Raw genomic sequence first — 23,472 nt, forward strand, 5'->3', positions numbered from 1 at the left:
TCCTGACAAATAGGCTTCCGACTATAGAATTTTTCTAACGAAAATATAGGCTTGATCTAATCGATTTGGTTGAAGCCTAATGAACTGGAGGCGCAAGTACAAACATTTGTTTCTTTTGTATTTAATCTGTATCATAATTTTATTATTTGTAAGATGTTATTGAATGTCAATTTTCTTTAAAATACCCCCTTTCATGCCTTAATATATATTGCAAGTTCTCATCAGTTTCAAAGTCTTACAAGATGATATATCCAAGTATTTACGACCTTATCAAAACGAAACAATCGATAAACTCATACAGTTACAAATTATCATGAAAATATAGCGATCTGGCGGTATCGCGAACAAAAGAAAAAACGCATGCGGTGGCTTCATACAAATTTCGACAATCGGAACGAGAGTCAGTCGAGGGAGCCATATTTGGCCGGTCTTGGTCAACATTTGCATCGCGTATTGCTTCTCTCCTTTTGCGGACTCGTGACGGCCAAATCGGTTCCGTCCGCGAAAAACGTGACGCTGCTTTTAGCTTAAGCATTTACTATTATTCGATCATGCTAATGTTTGTTTCTTTAGCAGTACCATAACAGTGCGGACGTCAACGCAGCAGCGACTCCTTGTCTTCAGTTTGCACGCTGTGTCGCTGACAACCAATGCAATGGTGCGCAGTTTTCTTTTGTAATGGCCAAGATGCATGAGAATTTTAATATAGAATGAAGAATTTCTGTTTTATGGGGCTTTGATTATTTAATGAACCTTATAAGAAAATGTATATTTTATCAATAAATCACGTCTACAATACTCGTTAAATAAGTGCATAAAGATAGTTTTATACGTGGCTTTTTAAATAGTTTCTAAATAACAGAAGGCAGAGTGACAGACAGGATTAGTGAGGGCTCCGACTATTGATTTTTATCTACTCTAATTTCTGTAACAATTTTGATAAAGTTTATTATGGAAAATGATACCAAAGCTGGATCAATTATGTAATCTGTTTATAGTAGTCCCTAGATACTAATGGATCATCATATTCTAGTGGATCGGCTGCTGTCATATTGTTTGCATCCCAAACAGATCGTGAGTTAAACCATAGATATAACATAATATTAGGGTATCTTCATAATATTATGGTGATCCTCTGCGCGTGTCTCTTTTTAAACTGTTGTATTATTGATAAGGCTGCCACACATTTCCATTATTGTCAATTTTTGCTTTGCTTAGACTAACATGTTTCGTCCAACTGGGACATCATCAGACCAACCATGATTTTTGATCCTTTTTTGTTAAAAACATAATCTAGATAATTTTCTTCAATCTTATTTTATACGAAAATCCCGTCAGAAACAATTCTATACCTTATAAGGTATAGTAAGTATATAAACTTTTCTTTAATTTAAAAAATTTTTACATTTAGTCTTCATAATTCTCTGGATTAAGTACAACATATGCCATCTTTAAGGTAATTAGTAATATAAATTAGCATCTTCATAAAGGAGAGAGGTGCAATGCGGCATTTCTAAACTTGTCAAAGGTATTTAACACAGTTTCACATAGTCTGTGAATATAATAAACCAGAAGTTCAACTCTGTCACTATTTTTACATCAGCTATCGGTGTGAAAATGCCCTTATGCCAAATAGTAGCGTCGGAGTAGGGATGTATCATTATAACCAAAACATTAGAATTTAAAAAGGGCTAAATATTAATTCATCATTCTTAACAGCAGAAATACGAGCTATTTGCTTAGTACTGAGAGAGGTCGCACAATATCAAATACAGAGCAGTAATAATCCTTCACTCTAGATTAGCCTCAATGAATCACATTCATACTAACTCCGAATATTGGGAATAAAATTTTGAAACTAATAGAGGGAGGAGACTCTCTCACTGGCATGAATGTCAGAACATACAGGGATTTCCTATGTTTTTTATTACTTTAAAATTTGAAATGGCAACACCTCAGGCAAAAGCTGATGTCATCTTGCGAAATGTCATCTTGACAAACGGCTTTGTGTTTGCACTCGGTATTTGTAAAGTTCTGTGTTTTTTCTTTAGTTTTTGGTAAAAAAAAAGTATTTGAGTGTTTTCGTGAACTGTTACGATAGTAAAAACTTGTGCTGTTTGTGCCGCACCATGGGGAAAAGGCGATTTAAGCCGATCTTTTTACAAGTAAATACCAAAAGCCAACCGTCGTCATAAACGTAGAATAATAAAATTTTATTAAGAAATCTATAATAATTATAAAATATTTAATTTCCATAAAAATGCTTTTTATTGGATAAGTACCTTTACTCTAATGAAGTACGTTAAAAAACGCGGTAATTCTCCAGTTTAGCGGCTTTTGTCAAAACTAATGAAAAATGGTCGGGTTTTTTGCAAAATGGGTAGATTTATTATATATATTATTGATTGATAATATATATTTTTCACTAAGAGTGGCGGAAAGCCAAATTTTATCATGAAGAGGGTGTTATCAAGCACTAAATCACTCACTATAGGACGCGATAAATCATTAGAATAACCTTGTATTGCATTAGTTTTGTTAACAAATAGGTGACAACTGAGGTGAGGTTAGGTGTGGTGTTGCCAGTTCTGTTGTCAACTGCGTTTTGTCACTCTGCAGCTGAAGCCTTGTCTTCAGTCTGGCTGACTCATGAGTGCTTTCTCTAAAGTGGAGAATTCACTCTCTATTTTTTTAGTCATTCATTATCATAACATATAAAAAATGATGAATGAAACTAGTGCATAATCATAACATTATACACTAGTTTCATTACATATCACTTAAAATGTCAATTACATGTAATAAACACAAATTTGTTTAAATTGAAAATTTATTTTTAGGAGTACATCATTTTTAAAATTTCTTTTTTTTAAGTTCTATCAAAATTCACATGTTCGCGGCAAATTATATCGTATCATTCCGCCACTTTTATTTTTTTTTGGGTAAAATTAGGCCATTTAAAAAAAATGGTAAATATACGCAAAATTTGATGAGCGGTGCTTTAGCAATTTAAGATCCAACCCAACCCAACCCAACCCTTGTATTATTGTGTTAAGTATATCTATGGTCTGTGCGCAGCGCCTTATGTTCCCCTCGCGGTGATAGAGAAGCGGAACAAACCAAAACACTGCACACATAGTCAACCACACTGGGGACAAGGCTGACACTGCAGAGTGACAAAACGCAGTAGACGACAGAACTGGCAACACCACACCTAACCTCACCTAAGTTGTCACCTATTTGTTGACAAAACTAATCGAATACAGGGTTATTCTAATGACGTTATTCTATTCATATGCCATAGTGAGTGATTTAGTGCGTGATAACACCCTCTTCGTGATAAAATTTGGCTTTCCGCCACTCTTAGTGAAAAATTTATATCCAAATCCACCCACTTTGCAAAAAACCCGACCATTTTTCGTTAGTTTTAGCAAAAGCCGCTAAACTGCAGAATTACCAAAAACGCATAAAGAGTTCATAAACGGCTAATATTGTATCTAATTTATAGCGTAATCTATTAATAATAAATATTTATCATGTAAATATTTTTTGACGACGTCACTGCTAAAGATGAGTTGTGTCAGTGGAATCAACAATGCAATCGAGCGGCGTTGTGATGTTGCCTTTTTCTCTAATATAGGGACGTTGTCTACATTCATTTAACTTTAAATGTTGACTTTAGAGAGTACTTTATCATATTTTATGACAAAAAAAACGCTTCATATTTTATTAAAGAGAGAATTGTTTTGCGCCTGTCAAAATAAGTGACAAATTTTTATGATATTATAAAGTGTGTTTTTTGTCATTTCTACATAAGCATTTGACATCATTGCATCAAAGATGTTGCAAACAAACAAACTGCCTATAGTTCCACGGCAATGCGTTTCAATGTTCTAAGCTTCTAATATAATATCTTCAGGAGTTACTTAAGTTTGTTTGAAAAGGACAATTTCCAATGTCATTTACAATTATATGTATGTTTACTGAGATATATCAGACCACTCAGACGTGTAATATATACTTATCTGCTAAGTTTTGAAAAGAAAGAATAGAAAAATTAAATCATATGGCTGGATGACTCCAGCAATTCAGGCCACACTTCGACTTAGGAAGAAAGAACATATAAATTATTGTTGCAGATATTAATATACAGTGCTTTCATTTCAAAACGATCCACCCTTAATAACTTTCTTAAAAAAAAAAAAAAACACACGTCAAATTAGATATACAGAGGGACGCTTAATTATGCATTCACTGAAGTTCTGTCAATCACCTCCTCACTTCCAGCTAACCTCAATTTAATATGTCAAATGGGAACCCCCATCGTGTGATAAATCGGTAAATGCGTAAGCAAATAGTTAGCGAAAATGTCTAGAAATAATGAATATTTTATTTACGCCATTTATTTATTTACAGTGAGTTAACAAAATGGTTTATACGCTAGCCGAAAGAATAGAAATAATTTTCCTTTATGGAGCTCAAGATCGGTGTGCTCGGAGAACCGCGAGAGCAGTTAATGAAAGGTATCAAGATAAAAACTTGAGCCATGAATACGTATTAGAATTGATACGAAAATTTGAAGATACGGGATCGATTTGCAATAAGAAAAAATATGAAAATAGAGTTGTCGATGAAGCATGCCAAGTTGAAGTACTAGGACAATTTGCTATGGATCCAACTTTGTCTATACCGCAAAGGCCGCAAAATTAACAAATATTTCCACTGGTTCCGTACATAAAGTTTAAAAAAAAATAAGTTCTTTCCTTATAAAATTCATATTTTTCATGAACTCGGAGAAGATGATTTGGATAGGAGAATTCAATTTTGTGAAGTGATGTACCAGCGAATTGACGACGATCCCCATTTATTGAAGAACATTTGCTTCAGTGACGAATCGACCTGTTTTTTAAATGGCCTGGTGAACAGACATAACTGTAGATACTGGGATAATGAAAATCCGCATGTTTTTCGGGAAGGCCATACCCAATATCCCCAAAAAATTAATGTTTGGGCAGGAATTTATGGGAATGAAATAATTGGGTAATTTTTTTGGAAGAAAATTTGACTGGCGAAATTTATTTAAACCTTTTAGAAAATGCAATATACCCTTCTATCATTCAATCTATGGAAAATCAAGTAGATCAATATGGTGCTATATTATTAAATAAAAATAATATACATTTTCAGCAGGATGGAGCTCCCGCGCACTACACTTTGGTAGTTCGAGAGTGGCTTGATGAAAATTTTCGAGAAAAGTGGATTGGCAGACGTGGTGCAATTGAATGGCCTACGCGGTCTTCGGACTTAACCCTACTAGACTTTTTTCTTTGGGGCTACTTAAAAAGCAAAGTTTATAAAACCCCACCTGAGAGTATTAAGAATTTAAAAAATAGAATATTTCAAGAATGCAGAGAAATTAGCGGGCAGACCCTTGCCAATGTTCGTAAGGAGTTTGAAAATAGGCTTTTTTATTGCCTTGCTAATAACGGCGCGCATTTTGAACATTTAATAAAATAAATTTGTTAAACTAATTAAATTTGTTTTTCACACTTTAATTGCTTCTTGGTTAATCAATTTTATTTTTTTTTACAACCATTGATAGCATAATGAATGCCCTTTCAAACAATGTATCACACCATGGGGTAGCCATTTGACATACCAAAGTTTGGCATAAATAAAATATTAATTATTTCTAGACATTTTCGCTAACTATTTGCTTACAAATTTACCGATTTAATTTTTTTTTGGCACTGTTGAATAGAGAATTTTACGCTGCTTACTATGATGTATCACACGATGGGGGTTCCCATTTGACATATTAAAGTAAGGTTAGCTGGAGGTGAGGAGGTAATTGACAGAACTTCAGTAAATGCATAATTAAACGTCCCCCTGTCTATATCTAATTTGACGTGTTTTTTTTTTTTTTTTTTTTTTTTTTTTAAGAAAATTATTAAGTGTGGATCGTTTTGAAATGAAAGCACTGTATAGGTCACCTTAATTCATCGGATATACAGAATTTACTGACCTAGAAATCAAGGAAGAAGAGGTCTAAGAAACATAAAACATGCAGACGATAAAGAAATACAGAATATATATAGTTACCTTAAAACGAATCCACACCCAGCCTATAAAGCAATTGTTGCAATGGACAACAAACTTTCTCCTCTCAATTTCACCATAAACGAAGCACCTGAAAAAGAAAATAAAAATTGTTACACAAAAACTAGACAACTACAGAAAGAAAAAGGATCACATGGAAGATTTGCTGCAGCACTACACGGTAATAAGGTTGATCCTAATTTATCTGTAATGTACTTAACGTCCCGTCAGTTAATATGAAAAATAGAGAAATTTATCACAGGTTGTTCGTACCAGAAACTACAAAAAGTATAAATTTCATCAAGAAGTACTTAATAACAAGTGTAGACTCTGTGGGAAAAATCAGCAGAAATCATATAATATCTAACATATCAAACTGCTCATACTTAGCTACTACAGATCACAAAGTTCGACACGACGGGACAAAAGTTAAACACCGGTCATTAAGTAAAAAACTTATTTCAGAAATGGTCCCATACTACAAATATGATCCCAAAAAATGTGTCGAAAAAGGAAACGCAAAAGTCTACTGTGACAAAACTGTTATAATTAATGGCGAAATAATTCATAATAGACCAGATATCGTAGTCTTCAACAAAAAAGAAGCAGCAAACATAATTGATATAACAATACTAAACAACAACAACTTAAGAGGCGTAGCGAAAACATAAATAAATACTTAGACTTGAAATAACAAACACATACTTACTTCGGTCTGTTACGATAGATCCCATAAAAAAAAATAATAATAATATCAATTGAGATCATATTTAGCTGTGCACCTTAATTTAAATTAAAAACATGCAAAAGATGAATCTCTAATTCACCTATACATTTTATATAGTAACAAAAAAAAACGATTATAATTTATCAATCCTAAAATATGGTATCTTATTGCTAGGTGGCTTTTAAAAATATAATCGGGATAAAACTCTGTCATTAAGTTACTTAAAGACTATAAGCGACCAAACCTTAACACTTCTAAATGTTAAATCGAGATCTGATAATTTAAGACACTTATTGTGCCATATTTGATATTTAATTATGATGATAAATCTTATCTTTTTTACTTTTTCTTATAGTGAGCTCCAACCGCAAAATCTTCAGCAGTCAATCAAAACAATCAAATGCTTCATTCTAAGAAATCAGCTGATTTGTTTACAAAAATCTCCCTCATTTAAATATTCATAAACAGCAAAGCGTTCTTAGTAATTTTTGTTAAAATATTTTCTCTGTACGTTCCTCCATTTAGATTTTCTGATAGAATATTGAGTATGAACCTTCTTAAATATCTGTCGATTTTCCTTAGACATATAGGCAATTGCGATGGTTAACAGTTTTTTGACTAATTCCAAAAAGACTAAAATTTTCATTTTAGCTTGTTTATAGGCATTTATTATTAACTTATAGTTACTACATCTAGGTGCTTTACTTTTAAACATCTGTTATTAGATATATATGGTATATAATTCTTTATGTTTTCTAGGTTTTATATATTTTTTTTGTAATTCCCAAAAGTAACTTATTGTAATATGTACTTATTAATAGATATAAGCACGAATTTTTCCTAGCTATGATTAGGTAAATATGTTAACTTTTTTTTCCTTATGTCAATAAAAATTTTCGCCTTAATAAGTAAATTCTAAAAGCTTTTTAGCTATGTAATTATTACAAAAAACTTACAAAGGTACCATTATAAATAAAAAACACATTATCTTTTTAAATGATCAAAAGGGGCATTATATCTTAAAAAGGGTGGTGGGTTGACATCACGCGCCTCGGTTGTCGGAACTCATCAGTTATAGTTTCAAAGAAACGAAGGCTGAATTTAAAAATAGCCCTTGCCAGTCGTTCAATTTATCATTTTTAATTTTCCCCGTGTCACCTTTGGGTGCCGAAATTGAAACAACTAGAAGATTTTATGTAGAGTTGTGTCATGTTTAACGAGAGGGTTATGTCGTGCATAAAAACCTAAGTTTAAGGGTTTTTAACTAAATTTCTTAGAAATATTTTACATCCTTTCACCGCCCCGGATATTTAAAGTTTCTATGTAGGTAGAAATACAACAATATATTTGAAATAAATACGCGACCAGATGTTCCATTATAAAAAAACCTTACGAAATCATATACTATAAAAATATCTATTGGTCCATTGCCAATGTGTAATATCGTAGGTGGATACACACAACTAGAGATGAATCAGTTTTTCGTGACTAAACGGGAACTGACACCATTGAAATTTGTTTTTTAATAAACAAATCGAAATTTGGGTAATACTCGTAGTTATGTAAATATTCTGAAAAACGTAAACATCGTTACAGTATGATATCAGGTAGAGTTCCGGAAATGATGATTCAGATTAAAGATTAGCAACTTTATTGTGTATTTATTTTGCATTTTTTTCTAATAACTTTTTTTTTGCTTGTAGGGTTTTAGTAGGGGCGCCACAAGCTCAATCTCAATATCAACCACCAGAAGTTAGGGAAGGAGGAGCTGTTTATAAATGTCGAATTGATGGGGATAATCCTTGTGAAGAAATACCTTTTGATACTAAAGGTAAGAACAAAATTATATAAAGAAAGAGTATATAAATGCAAACAGTATAACTTATCTTTGAATATTCCTACCTTGCTTCTTGAGGTAAAAATCACTCCTTAAGTATATGAGAATATGATATATGAATATGAATATACAGTGTCTCATCGTGGATGACGCGTTAAAGGTGTTAGGGCTGCTCGATTTGAAATTTGGCAACATCAAAAAGGGCTAAAAATCTAGCTTCAAAGCACATTTTTTATTATGTAGAGTTGCCATTTCTACGTTAAACTAACAATAATATCTTGGTTATTTTAAGTAAAACACCTTATATATTTCTGAAATTATTATACAATTTCTAATATTTTGTATATACTTTTATCTAATATTTTATATATACCTGTTGTTGTTAATCTTAAATTTATACAATTTTTTAAAAATTAATTATGTCTTTTAAATTAAAAAAGCTAAACAGACTATTTTTGGTATTTAACTAGCTAATATAAACTTAAATTTTGTTATTAAAGGGTGTTTTTAAATATTTGCGAAGTTATACATTAAAAGCAGCAATACGTTGGTTTGTTAATGAATATTTTAACTATTTTAGCCTTTTATTTAAAATAACGAAGACGTTATCAGTCTGCACGAAACGGCAACACCATTTAATTACTTTGTCATAATGTACAGGGTGGCTAAAATTCGAGCCTTTCTATAATGATCCTGAAAACTATAAGGAACATAGTTAGTACCTTGGAAAGTTTCAAATACTTTCGAAACTTAAATAAGTGTCATTTAATTAGAATCTCTTTTTTTTCGCTATAAATGAATTAAAAAATTAAAATAAAAAATTTAATAGTAATAATAATATAGTTATTTAGCATATCCATGCTACATAAGTACTATATTCAGATGGGAATTTAAATTTTCCTAAGATATTCCAGAAATCTTAAGTTTTATTTAAAAAATATAGGTATTCTGTTTGAGAAGTTCTGTGATAAATGTCATATTTCTTGCATATGCTCATAAGGTGACAATAGGCTTTACAAATATTTTGGGAATATTTATATTCAGATTATAATGTGAACGATCCTAGGATAGAAAAGGCGCTATAAACATTTTTAAATTATTTTCGGATATAATACATATATATATATATATATATATATATATATATATATATATATATATATATATATATATATATAATACATAATATTTATATAAAAAAATAATATAATTATTAATAAATATTATACTAATTTATATAAAAATATATTAAAATATATTAGTATCAATGTTTTTAACATTCTGCAATAATGTAACTATTATTAGATTTCTTTTTAATTCTGATATATTTCCATGATACTTATTAGACACATTGTGAAAATATATAGAATAAATTAAAAATTCAATTTTTCTTACATTATATGCTTATGGTGGGTAGATAGTAGGCGGTAGAGAAATGACAATAAACCATGGTTATATTTTTACCGATTTTTACTTAATTTGCATTATATCAATATCATTTGGAAACATTGTAATATTATAATTTGTACTTTTATATTCCTGAAAAATGTATGACTGATTCTGATTTCTCATGTGTTTCCTTAAATACAAAAACTAACTCTTGGATTTTGTGTATACAGGGTGGACTAGTTTCGAAACCGAAAACTTAAATGGCAGATAGAAAACCTCAAAATAATCTCAGCTTATAATGTAAACTATATTCGAAAAATACTTCGTTACAGGGGGTCAAAGTTTTAATTAAAATTTTTACTTTGATTATATCCTTAAAACTAATTCATATAATTAAATAAAATTTGGCACGTTTGGTTAGACAATAAAGATACAACTTTTTACGCAAAAACTATTATTTTACTTCTATCAGTGGCATGCGTCCGGGACATCTACTTACAATTTTATAGAAAAAAACTCACACAGGTCACTGATTATATTTTGAATAAAAAGTATTTCTGAAGTCCTCGCTTAGTTTAAAACAAAAAATTACTATAATTTTCCTTTCATTTAGGACGTAATTCACTAAAAAAAATTAAATTCATTAGGCACATGAAACAGAAAAAGATTATTACTGTCCGTGTAACAAATTACCATTATATCTATATTTGGGCATATCAAAATCCCAGAGACATTCAGCCAAGATATTTTCAAAATGAATTTTCGGTAAATGGCTGGCTATTATGTTTGTGTTTGTGGTCTATTAAAGAAAAAGTTTACGCAAGTCCTATATTTACAAGGAAAGATTTAATTCTAAGGACTCAGCAAACCTACAATGAGGTGCGGCAACTCATTATGAAGTGTTAACCTGAATACATGCTTTAGTTAGAAGATGTATAACTCGGTGGACTACATTTAACCAATTTTTGTAATTTTACATTTAATTTTCGTTCATTTTGTTATTGTTATAGAAAATCACTACTTTTATTAAATTTCTTATTTTAATTTTTGCTTACCTTTTTTTCAGTCAGTATTTATTTAACATTTTTTTGGCACACTGCAAGTCAAACAAAAAATAATTTAAACACGATTTTTTGTTGTAAACTTAATAACGAGTCTAGAAATAATTTTTAATACTAGAAAAACCAGTGGCCCCCATTTTTTTCGTTAACATTTTTGCAAAAATTTGTCTATACGCTCGCTACTGGTTATAATAAAATAATATTTTTTTTATAAAAAGAAGTATTTTTGCGACCTTTCCAAATGCACCAAATCTTAATTAAATATCTCAAGTTTTGAAGATTTAATAAAATTTAAATATTTCATTTCAAAGTTTGACACCCTGTATCTTTGTAACGAAGCATTTTTCGAATATAGTTTACATTATAAACCGATAAAATTTTGAGGTTTTCTATCTGCCATTTAAGTGTCCGCTTTCGAAACTGGACCACCAGTATGCAAGTGATATTATGTAAAATTGAATTTAAAAAAATGTCTATGAAGATTAATTTACCCCTAAATTGGTCTCAAGTACGTACACTGTATAATCTGCAAAAAGTTGTTGAATCTATTTTATATTTTGTCTAATAAAGATGGTAGTACCTTTAAATGGCATAGCCAAGATTTAAAGCCCTATAATGGTAGTCTTGATGATGATTCTGATTTTTCAGAGTAGCTATGTTTCTGTGAGTGTATTGGACTAATTCAGTAATGCATGTCATTTAACTAATCATTTGCTATCTTTTTTTTATGTTATTATTTGGCTAGGCCATATTTTTTTGGGTTATAACCTGTGAACTATTTATGGTTATAAGTCATACGTTATTTATTGACTATTTTGAAGCATTTAATTCAAGGGCTGATTTTGATGGGCTTTATAACTCTTAGATGATAATACATTTTATATCAGCCCATATTTTGTGAGTTATAATCCCCATGGTGGTTATAAATCCAATATCAATTTTGACTACTTAGGGCATATTCTTGGCCTGAATTATTATTTTTTAGATTTATATACTTGTATAATTCGATTGATACATATATTTATATAACTATTTGCTGTTGTCAATGCACCTGACAGTGGATGACCGACCCTAGTCAAAGGTGACTATGCGAAAGAGATTAGATGAATAAACTGGCTGTATGCTGTATAAGGATTATATTGTAGTGTTATCTAGAAATGAATTTAAGGTCTCTGGGATTTTGAAGTGATCACCTGCAGAATTAATTGTAAGGGATAATTAATATTCTGGAATTTTTTGTTGTTTCCGATATTAGTAGTGAGTATAGTTTAGACTTTAAGTAAGAGGCTAGTAGATACTAAAAAAATCATATATTTCACATTTAATTTTTCTTTAAGAATGGGAGTAAATGTAGGGTTTTATTGCCTAGTTTTAAATAACTCATAGTCGCTCACGCTTCATAGATATTTCATAGTTTTCAATATTTATATAAATAATTAATTGTACTTTCTCTTTTAAAGTGACACCGTCAGTTGTACCTTACAACAGTTGTATAATATCGCTCTCGTGATTTTTTTATCCGTACTTTCATTGACTGTTCTGTTGACATTGACAGCTTAGACAAAAGAAGGGGTCTTTATTATGAGGGGGTCGTAAGTTTAAAAACCAGAAAATAGAAAATATGGTTTACAATTTATAGTCCTTTATGTTGTTTCCATAGGTAAGCGCGATGACTTTTAAACGTTGGTTCTGTTTATTTAATTGACAGTGCAGTTCAATGACAAACGTTGTTTTAGAGGTTTCTTTTCTTATTTTAATTTCTGATTACTCCACACTTATTCCTTTTATTTCTTGGGAAAATTGATACATTTATATCATCCTAAATTAAAAATAAGTTTAAAAGAAAATTATTATCAAGTTAAAATTATACAGGGCATTTTATAATAGATGTAAAATATATTAATATTAAAAGATGTTATGCCATCAACAATTTATAAATTTTACTTTTTTGTATTACTCGATTTTTTCGTCTAGACTACAAATTATTTAAAAAATATAAGTTTTATTACCTGATCTGATAAAAATAATACAATATATCATTATAAATAAATATAATATATAAATTCAATATTATAGTCGTCAATAGTACCTTTAGATTTTTAATTTTCGTCACCTAAAGAAATATTGTTACTAAAAAAACTTAAAACTAATATTCCTAGTCATCAGAATTTAAAAAAATATTGTAAAAGTTACACAATTGGCTTCAGCATTGTAGACTGAGTTAAACAAATCCTAAAGCACCCTTTTAGCCCCTGCATATGGTAGAGTTAGTCTCTTATTTATAGGAGAAGAGAAAAGAGAATAGAAGACTAGAAAACAAGATTTTATACAAAACAAGGTGAACACTTTTTTTGTAGTTTAAAGATTCATTCTTAAATCTTAATAACACATCTTTAACTAATGAATCTTAAAAGTTTTTTCGAGGAAAATTTTCGAGGAAGTACATATCTATCTATTTTTTCCTTCGGTTTTTCAACATGAAAATATAAGACCGTACGTAGGAGAATAAAACATAAGATCTTAGATTTCGGTTTAATTCATTGTTTTTGTACATAAATTAAACCAAAATCCTAAAATATAAGTTACGGATAAGTATACTCAAACTATATGTAATTAAGGTTGATTAATAGCGTCTGATTGTACAAAAGTATATTAATTGCCTTAGAAAATTAGACTCAACCAGGTAAACGCTTTTTAGATCGCTGACTAAGTTCTGACTTAAGATTAAGGTGAAATCTCTTTCAATAAATACTCCAATTCAGTAGTACGTTGGAGGAACATCAACTGTAATGATATATTATCTTAAGGTACATATTGTTGGTAATATGAATCCAAAATGTCAGAATGGATCTTTTAAGATTATGGTATCATACATACACGTATGATACGTTGATATACAAATTTTATTCAAATAACTGTAAAATATGTAATTATAACTTTTTAGTTTTTTATTATATTATATTTTCATCTTTTTATTTTAGGGTATGTACTTTACTCGTTAGCTTAAATCATTGAAACAAAATTTATACTCACCTATTACTGACTTGTATAAGTATTGTAACCTTTGAATATCAATAAAAATCTAAATCTGATAATGCAAGACTGTACGTGGCCAGAATAATGAAAAATATTATTACCTACTCTCCATAAAAATGAAGCTGGGGATTCCCCAGCAAGAAATTTATAATTAAATTAAATTGAATTTTGAAAAACGGTAGGTAGCGATAATATAATTATAGGTCAACAATATAAAGTGTATGCAAAACTCACAGATTTTACAAGAAGTTGATGACTCAGATCATAAATTTTTAGTAGGTGTTGAACTTAACCAAAATAAAACCAGAAATCAAAAGCTGTATTAAAATTTAGAGCAATAAATTGCCTTACTTTAAGTTATGTCGTCTCACACATAAAATGTTATTATAGGATTTCTCAATATATTTTTTTTTACAAAAGAAACCTGACATTGAATTCGTGGGGTTGGTTTAATAACAAATTGAAACCTCAACAACTAAATCTTTTAATTTCTCGTTTTATTTTGGACTTAAATCCAACAAAATGCTTAGATTATTTAATAGTTAAAGAAACTTATACACGGTTATAGTATTATGTGTAAATCAGCTTTTTTGTCATTAAATCAATAAATAAGGTTTTCCACTTTTTCTTTTAAATTCTTTTCACTCTTTTTTTCATTAACATTTAACGTCAAGAAATTGTCGGATCTTACCTCCACAATGAGTATTCCTGGTATTATATATTTAGAAGTAAATTCTGCTTATTGAATTACTACACCCATTTTATTGTTTTGTTCAATTTCTTTTTAAGAATATAAGACCGCTCAGCGATAGATATAACCATAAACTTGACATTCGCAAAACTATTATGCGATTTCAATGTAGTAAACATTTAGGGCCTCATTGTATGTAAATACTCGCACAGCACGCCGCTTCTTACTCTATATATAGAGTCGAATGTTTTACTGCCAAGAATTAAATTTGTAGACATGGCGAAAAATTCTTGAGTATTGTTTTAATAGTCCCAGTTACTTAACGTAAATTTTAAACACGGATACCAGGTGCACGTTTATACCACTTCGTGTGTGCAGAACAATATAGGCCGTACTTCTTTTGGTTCAGTCAAAAAAAATCAAGATGGCGAACTTTTATAAAAATTACCCCAACATTGAATGCTGCTGAATTTTTTTGAGACATCCGTATAATTTTTATTAACTTTAATATTTAGTCAGTATTTTAGGACCCATACTGTAGAAACGGCTAATAATTATCTAAAATAGAAACAGTAAAATCATGAAGGATGGACCTGTCCCCTAAAAACTCCAATTCTTTCCCAAGTGGACTCTTATTGGTTAAACTGAATTGATCGTTAACAATAGGAAAAAAGGGCATCCAGTTGCTTCCACCAATATTCTATTTTGTGGTCTATATGTCAAGTGAAAAACGCTAAAAGGCACCGATTATTGTTGATTATATTTTATTATTATATATCTCAAGAGAAATAATCAGCCCCTTGATTAACGGATAATCTAGCGCATATGATTAAGAGCACTCTTTAAGTATTGTCTGAGTTCCATCTGAAAGAGAGTGCTCTACGGATACTCAAAGCTACTTCTGTGCCCTTATTTTAAGCATATCTACCAGATGGATCGGCAAGCTGTTGCTCTGACAAACAATATCGTACAATCCTCCATTTGTGGCCAAACGACATCGTAATCGGTTGTAAAATTCGGTTCTTACATTATTAAGCTGATATGCAGTTTTTTGATTACATGATCTTAAAAGTGCCATGGTTAATTCTTCTAAATTTTTATAAACGTACATCTTTATGAATAACACTTTTAATGTGCGCCTACAGGAAAAAATCGTTTGGTGAAAAGCCTGGAAGTTTGGTGAAAATCTGGCTGGCCAATTATTAGTGTAATTTAGCCCAATTACGCGTCCATTTAATACTTTTTGTAAATACCTGACTTGCTGTGAATTGTGCGTAGGACAACCATCCATTTAAAACCAAATTTTATTTTCAGGTGCAAGTTCTTCCAATGCTGGTCCAATTTGATTTTGTAAAAGTTCAAGAAATGCGTCTCCTAAACATTTTTCCAAAAAAAAAGGTCCAATACTTTGACTGTGTCCAATGACTAAAAATACCCGCCCAAATATTTAGTTTTTGAGGGTACTGGCTCCCTGTAAGAACATATCTGTGACCGAAAATTTTTCACCTTTGGCTCATTATTTATGGTAAAGGTGCATCCGTCCGTAAAACAAACATTTTGTAAAAAATCGTTATTTGCCCTTTCCGTAACTTCAAAACAGAAATCTCGGATTTCATCGCCTTCCCCTGGTTTTAATGTTTTTGATATTTAAAGGAATGATATTTTTATTTTTTTAGCGTGCGCGATATTTTACTATGAAGTATCATTTCCAAATCTAAATTATTTTCTCCAGCTCTGCTATTATTATTGTTTTGCTCTTAGCATTTACATTTACTAATTACTGTACCTTTAAAGTTATTAACAATATTCGAAAACATGTAGTACCAATAAATCATAATTATTTTCTCTTGAATAGTGCAATAATTATTCATCCTGACCACTAAATAAATAGATGGTAACACATTGACATAATATTTTGATAATTTGGCTGGTGGTTTCATATTTAAGCTTTTTTCAAATAAATTCTAAACTAAAGTTGAAATTTGGTGTGGTGGTTTATCTTAAAGTTTATCTTAAAAAATACTAAAATTGTTTTTCTGTAAACTATCCAGGGGAGCCATTATTTGAAAGTATTATAATTTATATGGGATTTCCTATGGCTAGGTTTGCAATGCACCACCCGGTATACTATGTAAGGGTTTTTTTCAATAATTTTCACCTCCTCCCCACTGCTTAGTAAAATTATGATTTGTTATTTTCGGGCATAGTAATTTGCTTTTCCCATGATGCATCTAACCCCTATAGAAAATGCAAAAGTGGACAGACGTCTACTTTTATCGCATACTTTTGCAGTATTGCATACTACGAGGGTGGTCTCAGAAGTACCCGGCCTGACCTAGAGTTGTCGGTAGTAGTTTGAAAAATATCAGTGTATGAGAAAGTATACAATCTATAAAGCATATGTTTCAAGTTTGAAGACGCCACGTTGTCTAGTATTTGTTTGGCAGCCATTAATAGTGAACGTTTTCAGTAAATTTGTGTGAAATGGAGAAAATTGGTCATCGTTATGTGATACAATACTTTTATTTGAAAGGCCTTAGCCCAACCAATATAAAATCTGAACTGTAAAATATTGGGTAGCAGAGTTTAAACGAGGGCGTACGAGCTGCCAAAACGAGCATCGCAGTGGTCGACTAAATGAGCTGACGAGTCCAAAAATTTTAAAGAAAATTCACAAAGTGGTACTGGATGATCGTCGACTGAAAGTACGCGAGCTAGCGGACATAGTAGGCATTTCAAAAAGTCCGGTACATCGCATATTAACTGAAAATGTTGACATGAGAAAGCTGTGTGCAAGATGAGTGCCGCGTTTGCTCACACTCGAGCAAAAACAAAGTTGTGAAGATGTTTCAATTGAGTCTTTAGCAAAATTTAAAAGCAACAAAGCAGAATTTTTGCGTCGTTTCATAACCATGGATGAAAGGTGGGTCCATCACTTCACACCTGAGACAAAAGAACAATCAAAACAATGGACTCAAGGGGGAGAACCGGCTCCAAAGAAGGCAAAAACCGTTTCATCTGCAGGCAAGGTCATAACATCGGTTTTCTGGGATGCGCGAGGGAATGGCCAAAATTAACGAATTAATTAAAAGTTTGAATTGCTACCTCATGTACCCTATTCGCCAGATTTAGCCCCCTCAGATTATTTTCTGTTTCCAAACTTAAAAAACTGGCTCAGTTGTCAAAGATTTTCCAACGATGAAGAAGTGATGTTATAGTTAATGGCTATTTCGAGGCGCAAGACAGTTCTTATTATAAAAAGGGTATCGAACTTATAAAACATCGCTGGGAAAAGTGTCTAGAGCTGAAAGGAGATTATGTTGAAAAATAAATACATTTTTTTCCAAAATTTTCGTGTTTTCTTTTTTGGGTCGGGTACTTCTAGGACCACCCTCGTACTCTATATTAAAAAAATTTATAAATATGCCCATTATAGGTTAAAAGCGAGAGTATATTTATTGTTGCATTAAAACTGGTCGCTTGTCTTTTCATAAAATATAAAAATATTTCGAGTAAGAACTAATGACTCTAGTAAGACTAAACCTGTTTTTGATCATGCCATGATCTGAGTTTGTTCATGTAACTGAAAATTATATTAAAAAAATTGGAAGCAATATTAAACTAAATACTACTGAATCACATAATATCAATATTATCAATATCAAATTAAATAATTAGATGATCTTGTTTATTTACTATGATTCCACAGCATTTTCTTTTTAGTAAACTAAGCGATTTCTTTGTCGTTGAGAAGTAGCAAATATTATTTCCAAATTAACCTTACTTCTGAGACCTCAGAGATCTCTGAAATCAGCTCAATAACTTTATATCTTTTAACACTATACTACTTAACATGCAATCGGGATATAGAAGATCCCGATTTACTATTTCAATTAAAATATTTTGGTATTAGTAATGATGCGCTAGATTTATTTGAAGAATTTTTTTTTAGGAAACAAAGATTTCTCTCTCTAATCAGAAATATTCAAATTACATAACATACCAAAAGAGTGAATTATATATTCTTTTTCCATTTTTAATTGGATATTACATCAAAATATCCAATTAAAACCCGTTGATGTTTAATCTAAATGTTCTTTAGTGTCAGAAAAATCTGCTTGTTAGGAAAATTAAAATAAAACTTATTTGCTTAATCTATCACCTTTCTGGGTTCAACGTATTTTTATCATGGTTGATTTAATGATTCTCCATGCATAACACATTGTACACATAACACTCTACTTACGTCTTTAGAACTATTGAATCGCTTCTTTGCTTTAAGTCAAAGATTATGATACACATTTGTGGAGTTCTTTGCTTATTTCCCCTTAAGCGATCCCTTTTTTTTATAATTTTTTAAGTTTTTTAAGGTCTGTCACAAAAATTGATAAAGTATCTACCTTCAGAGATGATACTGCTCTTTTAATTCGAGATCGGGAGTGAATAATTTCGCAGGTGTGAAAATGAAAGTCACACACTTATTGTGATTAAATCTTTTAGAAACATTTTATACTTCCACTGAAAACGTAAGATATTGCAGCATATTATAAATTGATAAGAACAATAGCTAAATTGAACTAATTCTCCTAAAATCAGCTATACCTTATATACATCTTATATTATCTATATCTTGGCTCCAATAAAGCAGTTATTGCCTACGTTGAAACTGATTTTAAAAACAAAGACAAAAGGTATTAAAAAGCTGGAAGAGCGTTGAGTGTACATGTGTAGAGTACATGTGTGTCACTTTTAAAGTCTGATGTTGATAAGCAAAGACGAATTAAAAAATATATATTTCTTTTTTAATGAATAGACTCAGGATATATTGAGTGATATATATTGGTCTAAATTCAATTTACTTTTAAATGAACTAGAAGAAAGGAATTGCCATAATTTAATGGTATCAAAATTAATTTGTGAACAACATATTTGAAAGTTGCGATTTTATCGTTTGTGCTTATATTTTTTTCATAATTTGTTCCCTCTCTTTCTTATTATTTTTTATTTAGTGCACATACATACTCTTTGTTAGTGTAAATGTAAATTCTATATCTACTCCAAAATATCGTGTAACTTTAGGAGGTTAAAATGTTTTTATTTTAGGATATAAGCTTTTTTGATTTGTGTTAAGTTGTTTTTAAAGAATTTATTTATTTTAATTTTTTTTTCATTATTAAATATTTTATTTTCTTATTTTTAACGCTATTTATTTTTTATCTTTCCAAAAAAAAACTAAAACAAAAGAAAATGAACAAATTAAGAAAAAAAAATTATGGAACAACCGTAAAATTTCGTTTTTAACCATATGTATATATGCATATAAATGATTTATCGCCCTTACAAACAATATCCTTTTTATTTTCTCTCGTCTACCTGTCATTATTTAAAAATACAAAGCATCGTCACACAAACCAGTCTATTTTGTAGCCAAGAAATTGAAATGGTAATTAGCTTAAGGTGGGTAGTTAAATTAAGTAATCTCGGCGCCTGTACTTACTTTCGGTTTTTATAAAAGCGAGGTGACCCTACCCACGCACCACCGTTCATTCATTAAATGCCTTTTACTGAGGAAATTCATTAATATGTCAATGGGACATGAGTCGTATTGTAAAAATACTTAGGTTTAGTAGATAATGAGTATTGTTGATATTTTAAATCATGATTGATTCCCTTACTAATAAATGTTTTGTGCATTATTAAACATTATTAAAAATTAATGTAAATAACATATATAAATGATGTTAAGAGACGTGCAAATAACATTAAGTACTTTGTGTTGTGTGCAAGTACTTTGTTTCAACTTAAATTCATAGGATAATTTTACAAGCTGATAAAAAAACAACACCAGAATACTTACATTTGTAACTATTCCAGACCAACACAAAATTGACACGATATCTGTAGGATTTAATTTATTCATGTCAATATGCTAAGTATTTACACAAGTCAAATCAGGTAAAATATAAAATACATAGATAAACTTAACTCTACGTTTGATATAATAATAGCTAAAATGTATAGACTTAAAATATTATAATAAAAGAGTAAATACTTATATTTAACAGTTGCTATCTACTTATAAAATTGCATCACCTAAAAAAAATACTTAATCATAAAACACAGGAAAAGAAAAACAGAACACTATTAAAAGCTGGAATATTATTATAGCAAGGAAGCATCAAGATATTCCTTCTCCTGGGACTAATGTAAGCCCTTCTTTGCTTTTAATTTTAAATGTAGGTATGGCCAGTTGTTAAATTATTAGGAGTAATTTAAAAAAAATGTTTAGCCAGACATGATAAGCCATCTCTGTATCTCTCTAGTTTATGAAATCTCGGGGCTATGTTCTCTCAAAAGCGTATGTTAAATGAACATTATGAATATCTTCATGAGTTTAAAGTTTTTGCATATTGCATAGTGCATATTGGATATCCACAAAGGAGTCAAGCAAAAAAGGTTTTGAGACCTTTGCCACTAAAGCGGTGGTATGGGCATCTAGGATAGCATCTCATCTACCAGAACACCCAGAAATTTAGCACTGAATGCATTTTCTAATTCATAAGGAATATCGCTGATCGAAAAAAGCAAGGACTGGATTTTAGCTGCATTAGGAAACAACCTATTTAATTGGAATCATTGATCTGCTTGAAACACTAGGGCCAACGAATCTGTCACCACTGTTACCAATTCTTTACTGCAGGATGAGACTGTATCGGCGAAAAGAGTGAAATGTGTAGTTTGACATGGTAGTAGTAGGTCGTTGATGTATATCAAAAACAGTAAAAGGCCGAACACAGGGCCCTGGAGAACTTCTATGCGCAAACAACCTCTCTTAGACTCCACACCCGTGAATCTTACCCTTACAGGCTTTACTTAAATCGCAAAAGTTAAATAATACATAGTTACCTTTTTAAAAAGCATTCTGAATGTAAGTTAAGATTTAAAATACCCTGAACAGTATTAAGTCCCTTTCTGAACTGAATCAAAGATTCCGCAAAAACTCATTAGACTTAAAGAAGCCTGCAATTCTTCGAGCGAGACGTTTTTCAAATATAAGTGAAAATATAGGTGACAGAGAGCTAGGTCTGTACTAAATCTGGCTCACCCTTTTCAAGTACTGGAATAATAACCGTAGTTTTCAAAGTAAAAGAATTTTGCTGCAGTCAGGTTTATAAGCTCTGCCAGAGTATTTATTATTAAATTACTTATTCCTTTGATCAAGGCTACAGTGGAACCAAATAGATCCCCACTTTTTCTTTTCCGGGAAGGGAGCTGACAATATCTCTTACCTCATTAAAGAGACTGGTTGGATTTCAAGAAATGTGATAAGTACTTTGATATAATTAGAAGTATAGATATGTTAGAAGATAGTAATATACGAAGTAGGTGTAAAAATCTGGCAAAAATTAGAAAAGTTGCAAAAATAATATATTTAAAGTTGCTCAACATATTTTTAAACTGCTTACTATACTACAATTACACAATGCCAAAACTTTAAAAATATTTTATTAGCATATCTTATACATCCAAAATACTATAGAAATCTCAGAGTTTGATATTTGTTAATGCGTTATAATATTACTCTTTCAAATTGAAAGAACTCGTCCATTATCTCAAAGAGACCTACGTAACTAGAGAAAAAATGAAAACTCCAAGTCTCAGTCTCAAAATGTCTTTTTAATTAATCAGGTGGTGACATGTTTCGCTAATAAAGCATCATCAGACCTACAATAAACAGAGAAACACACGTAACTACAATAAAACCTTACACTAAAACAAAATCAAATATTAAAAATTAGATAAAAACCGAAATAATAACAGTATTTCTTTTGAAGTATATCGCAAACCTTCTGCAACAGATAATATTATCCAATTTAATTCCAATTCCCCTTATCAACACAAATATGCAGCCTTTAATTCAATGTTCTACCGTTTATTTAAATTACCTCTGTCCAAAGACGCTTTTCAAAAAGAACATAATATTATAAAAATAATTGCTGTAAACAATAATTTCTCACTTTACAGCTTGAACAAATTATATTACAAATTTTATAATAAATATAAACTGTCCTATCACATCGTCCACCCACCGAACAGCATCACCAACAATAATAATTTTAGATGCCTTAGTTATTTCGGCGGCATTTCTCAACAACTTGCAAAATTTTTTAAGCCTTTCAGCCTTTCCATAGCTTTCAAAACGACTAACTCGCTAAGAAAGAACCTAGTAAAGACGTTGGATAAAAGTGATCCTCTATCTAAATCGGGTGTATATTGTCTTAATTGTAAGGATTGCCCTGTCTGGTGTTTCACCGAGATCGAATTTAGAGCGTGGGTTCAAATCCTACACCCGTCACGTTTTTTCCCCTTTTTATATTTTTTGTTGAATTTTTGTGCCGTGTTATTGTTTTTTATTACAAAATATTCTCATATTTAAATTATATTTGTCAGTACTTAGCAGGTCATCTAGCTATAAGGAAATTTTATCTAATTTTTAATATTTGATTTTGTTTTAGTGTAAGGTTTTATTGTAGTTACGTGTGTTTTTCTGTTTATTGTAGGTCTGATGATGCTTTATTAGCGAAACATGTCACCACCTGATTAATTAAAAAGACATTTTGAGACTGAGACC

At 30.6% G+C, this 23,472-nt stretch overlaps 1 protein-coding gene across 3 annotated transcripts in view; it reads left to right on the top strand.

Moving 5' to 3' along the window:
- Positions 1-23,472, top strand: part of LOC126741883 (integrin alpha-PS2) — a 264,327-nt gene that overhangs the window by 47,953 nt on the left and 192,902 nt on the right. For all 3 annotated transcript variants that reach the window (XM_050448343.1, XM_050448342.1, XM_050448344.1), the window contains exon 2: positions 8,530-8,657. In XM_050448343.1, the coding sequence (XP_050304300.1) occupies positions 8,530-8,657 (128 nt within the window). The remainder of the gene's footprint in view (positions 1-8,529; positions 8,658-23,472) is intronic.

Source organism: Anthonomus grandis, chromosome 11 (assembly GCF_022605725.1).
Source record: "Anthonomus grandis grandis chromosome 11, icAntGran1.3, whole genome shotgun sequence".
In the NCBI taxonomy this organism is placed as follows: Eukaryota; Metazoa; Arthropoda; class Insecta; order Coleoptera; family Curculionidae; genus Anthonomus; species Anthonomus grandis.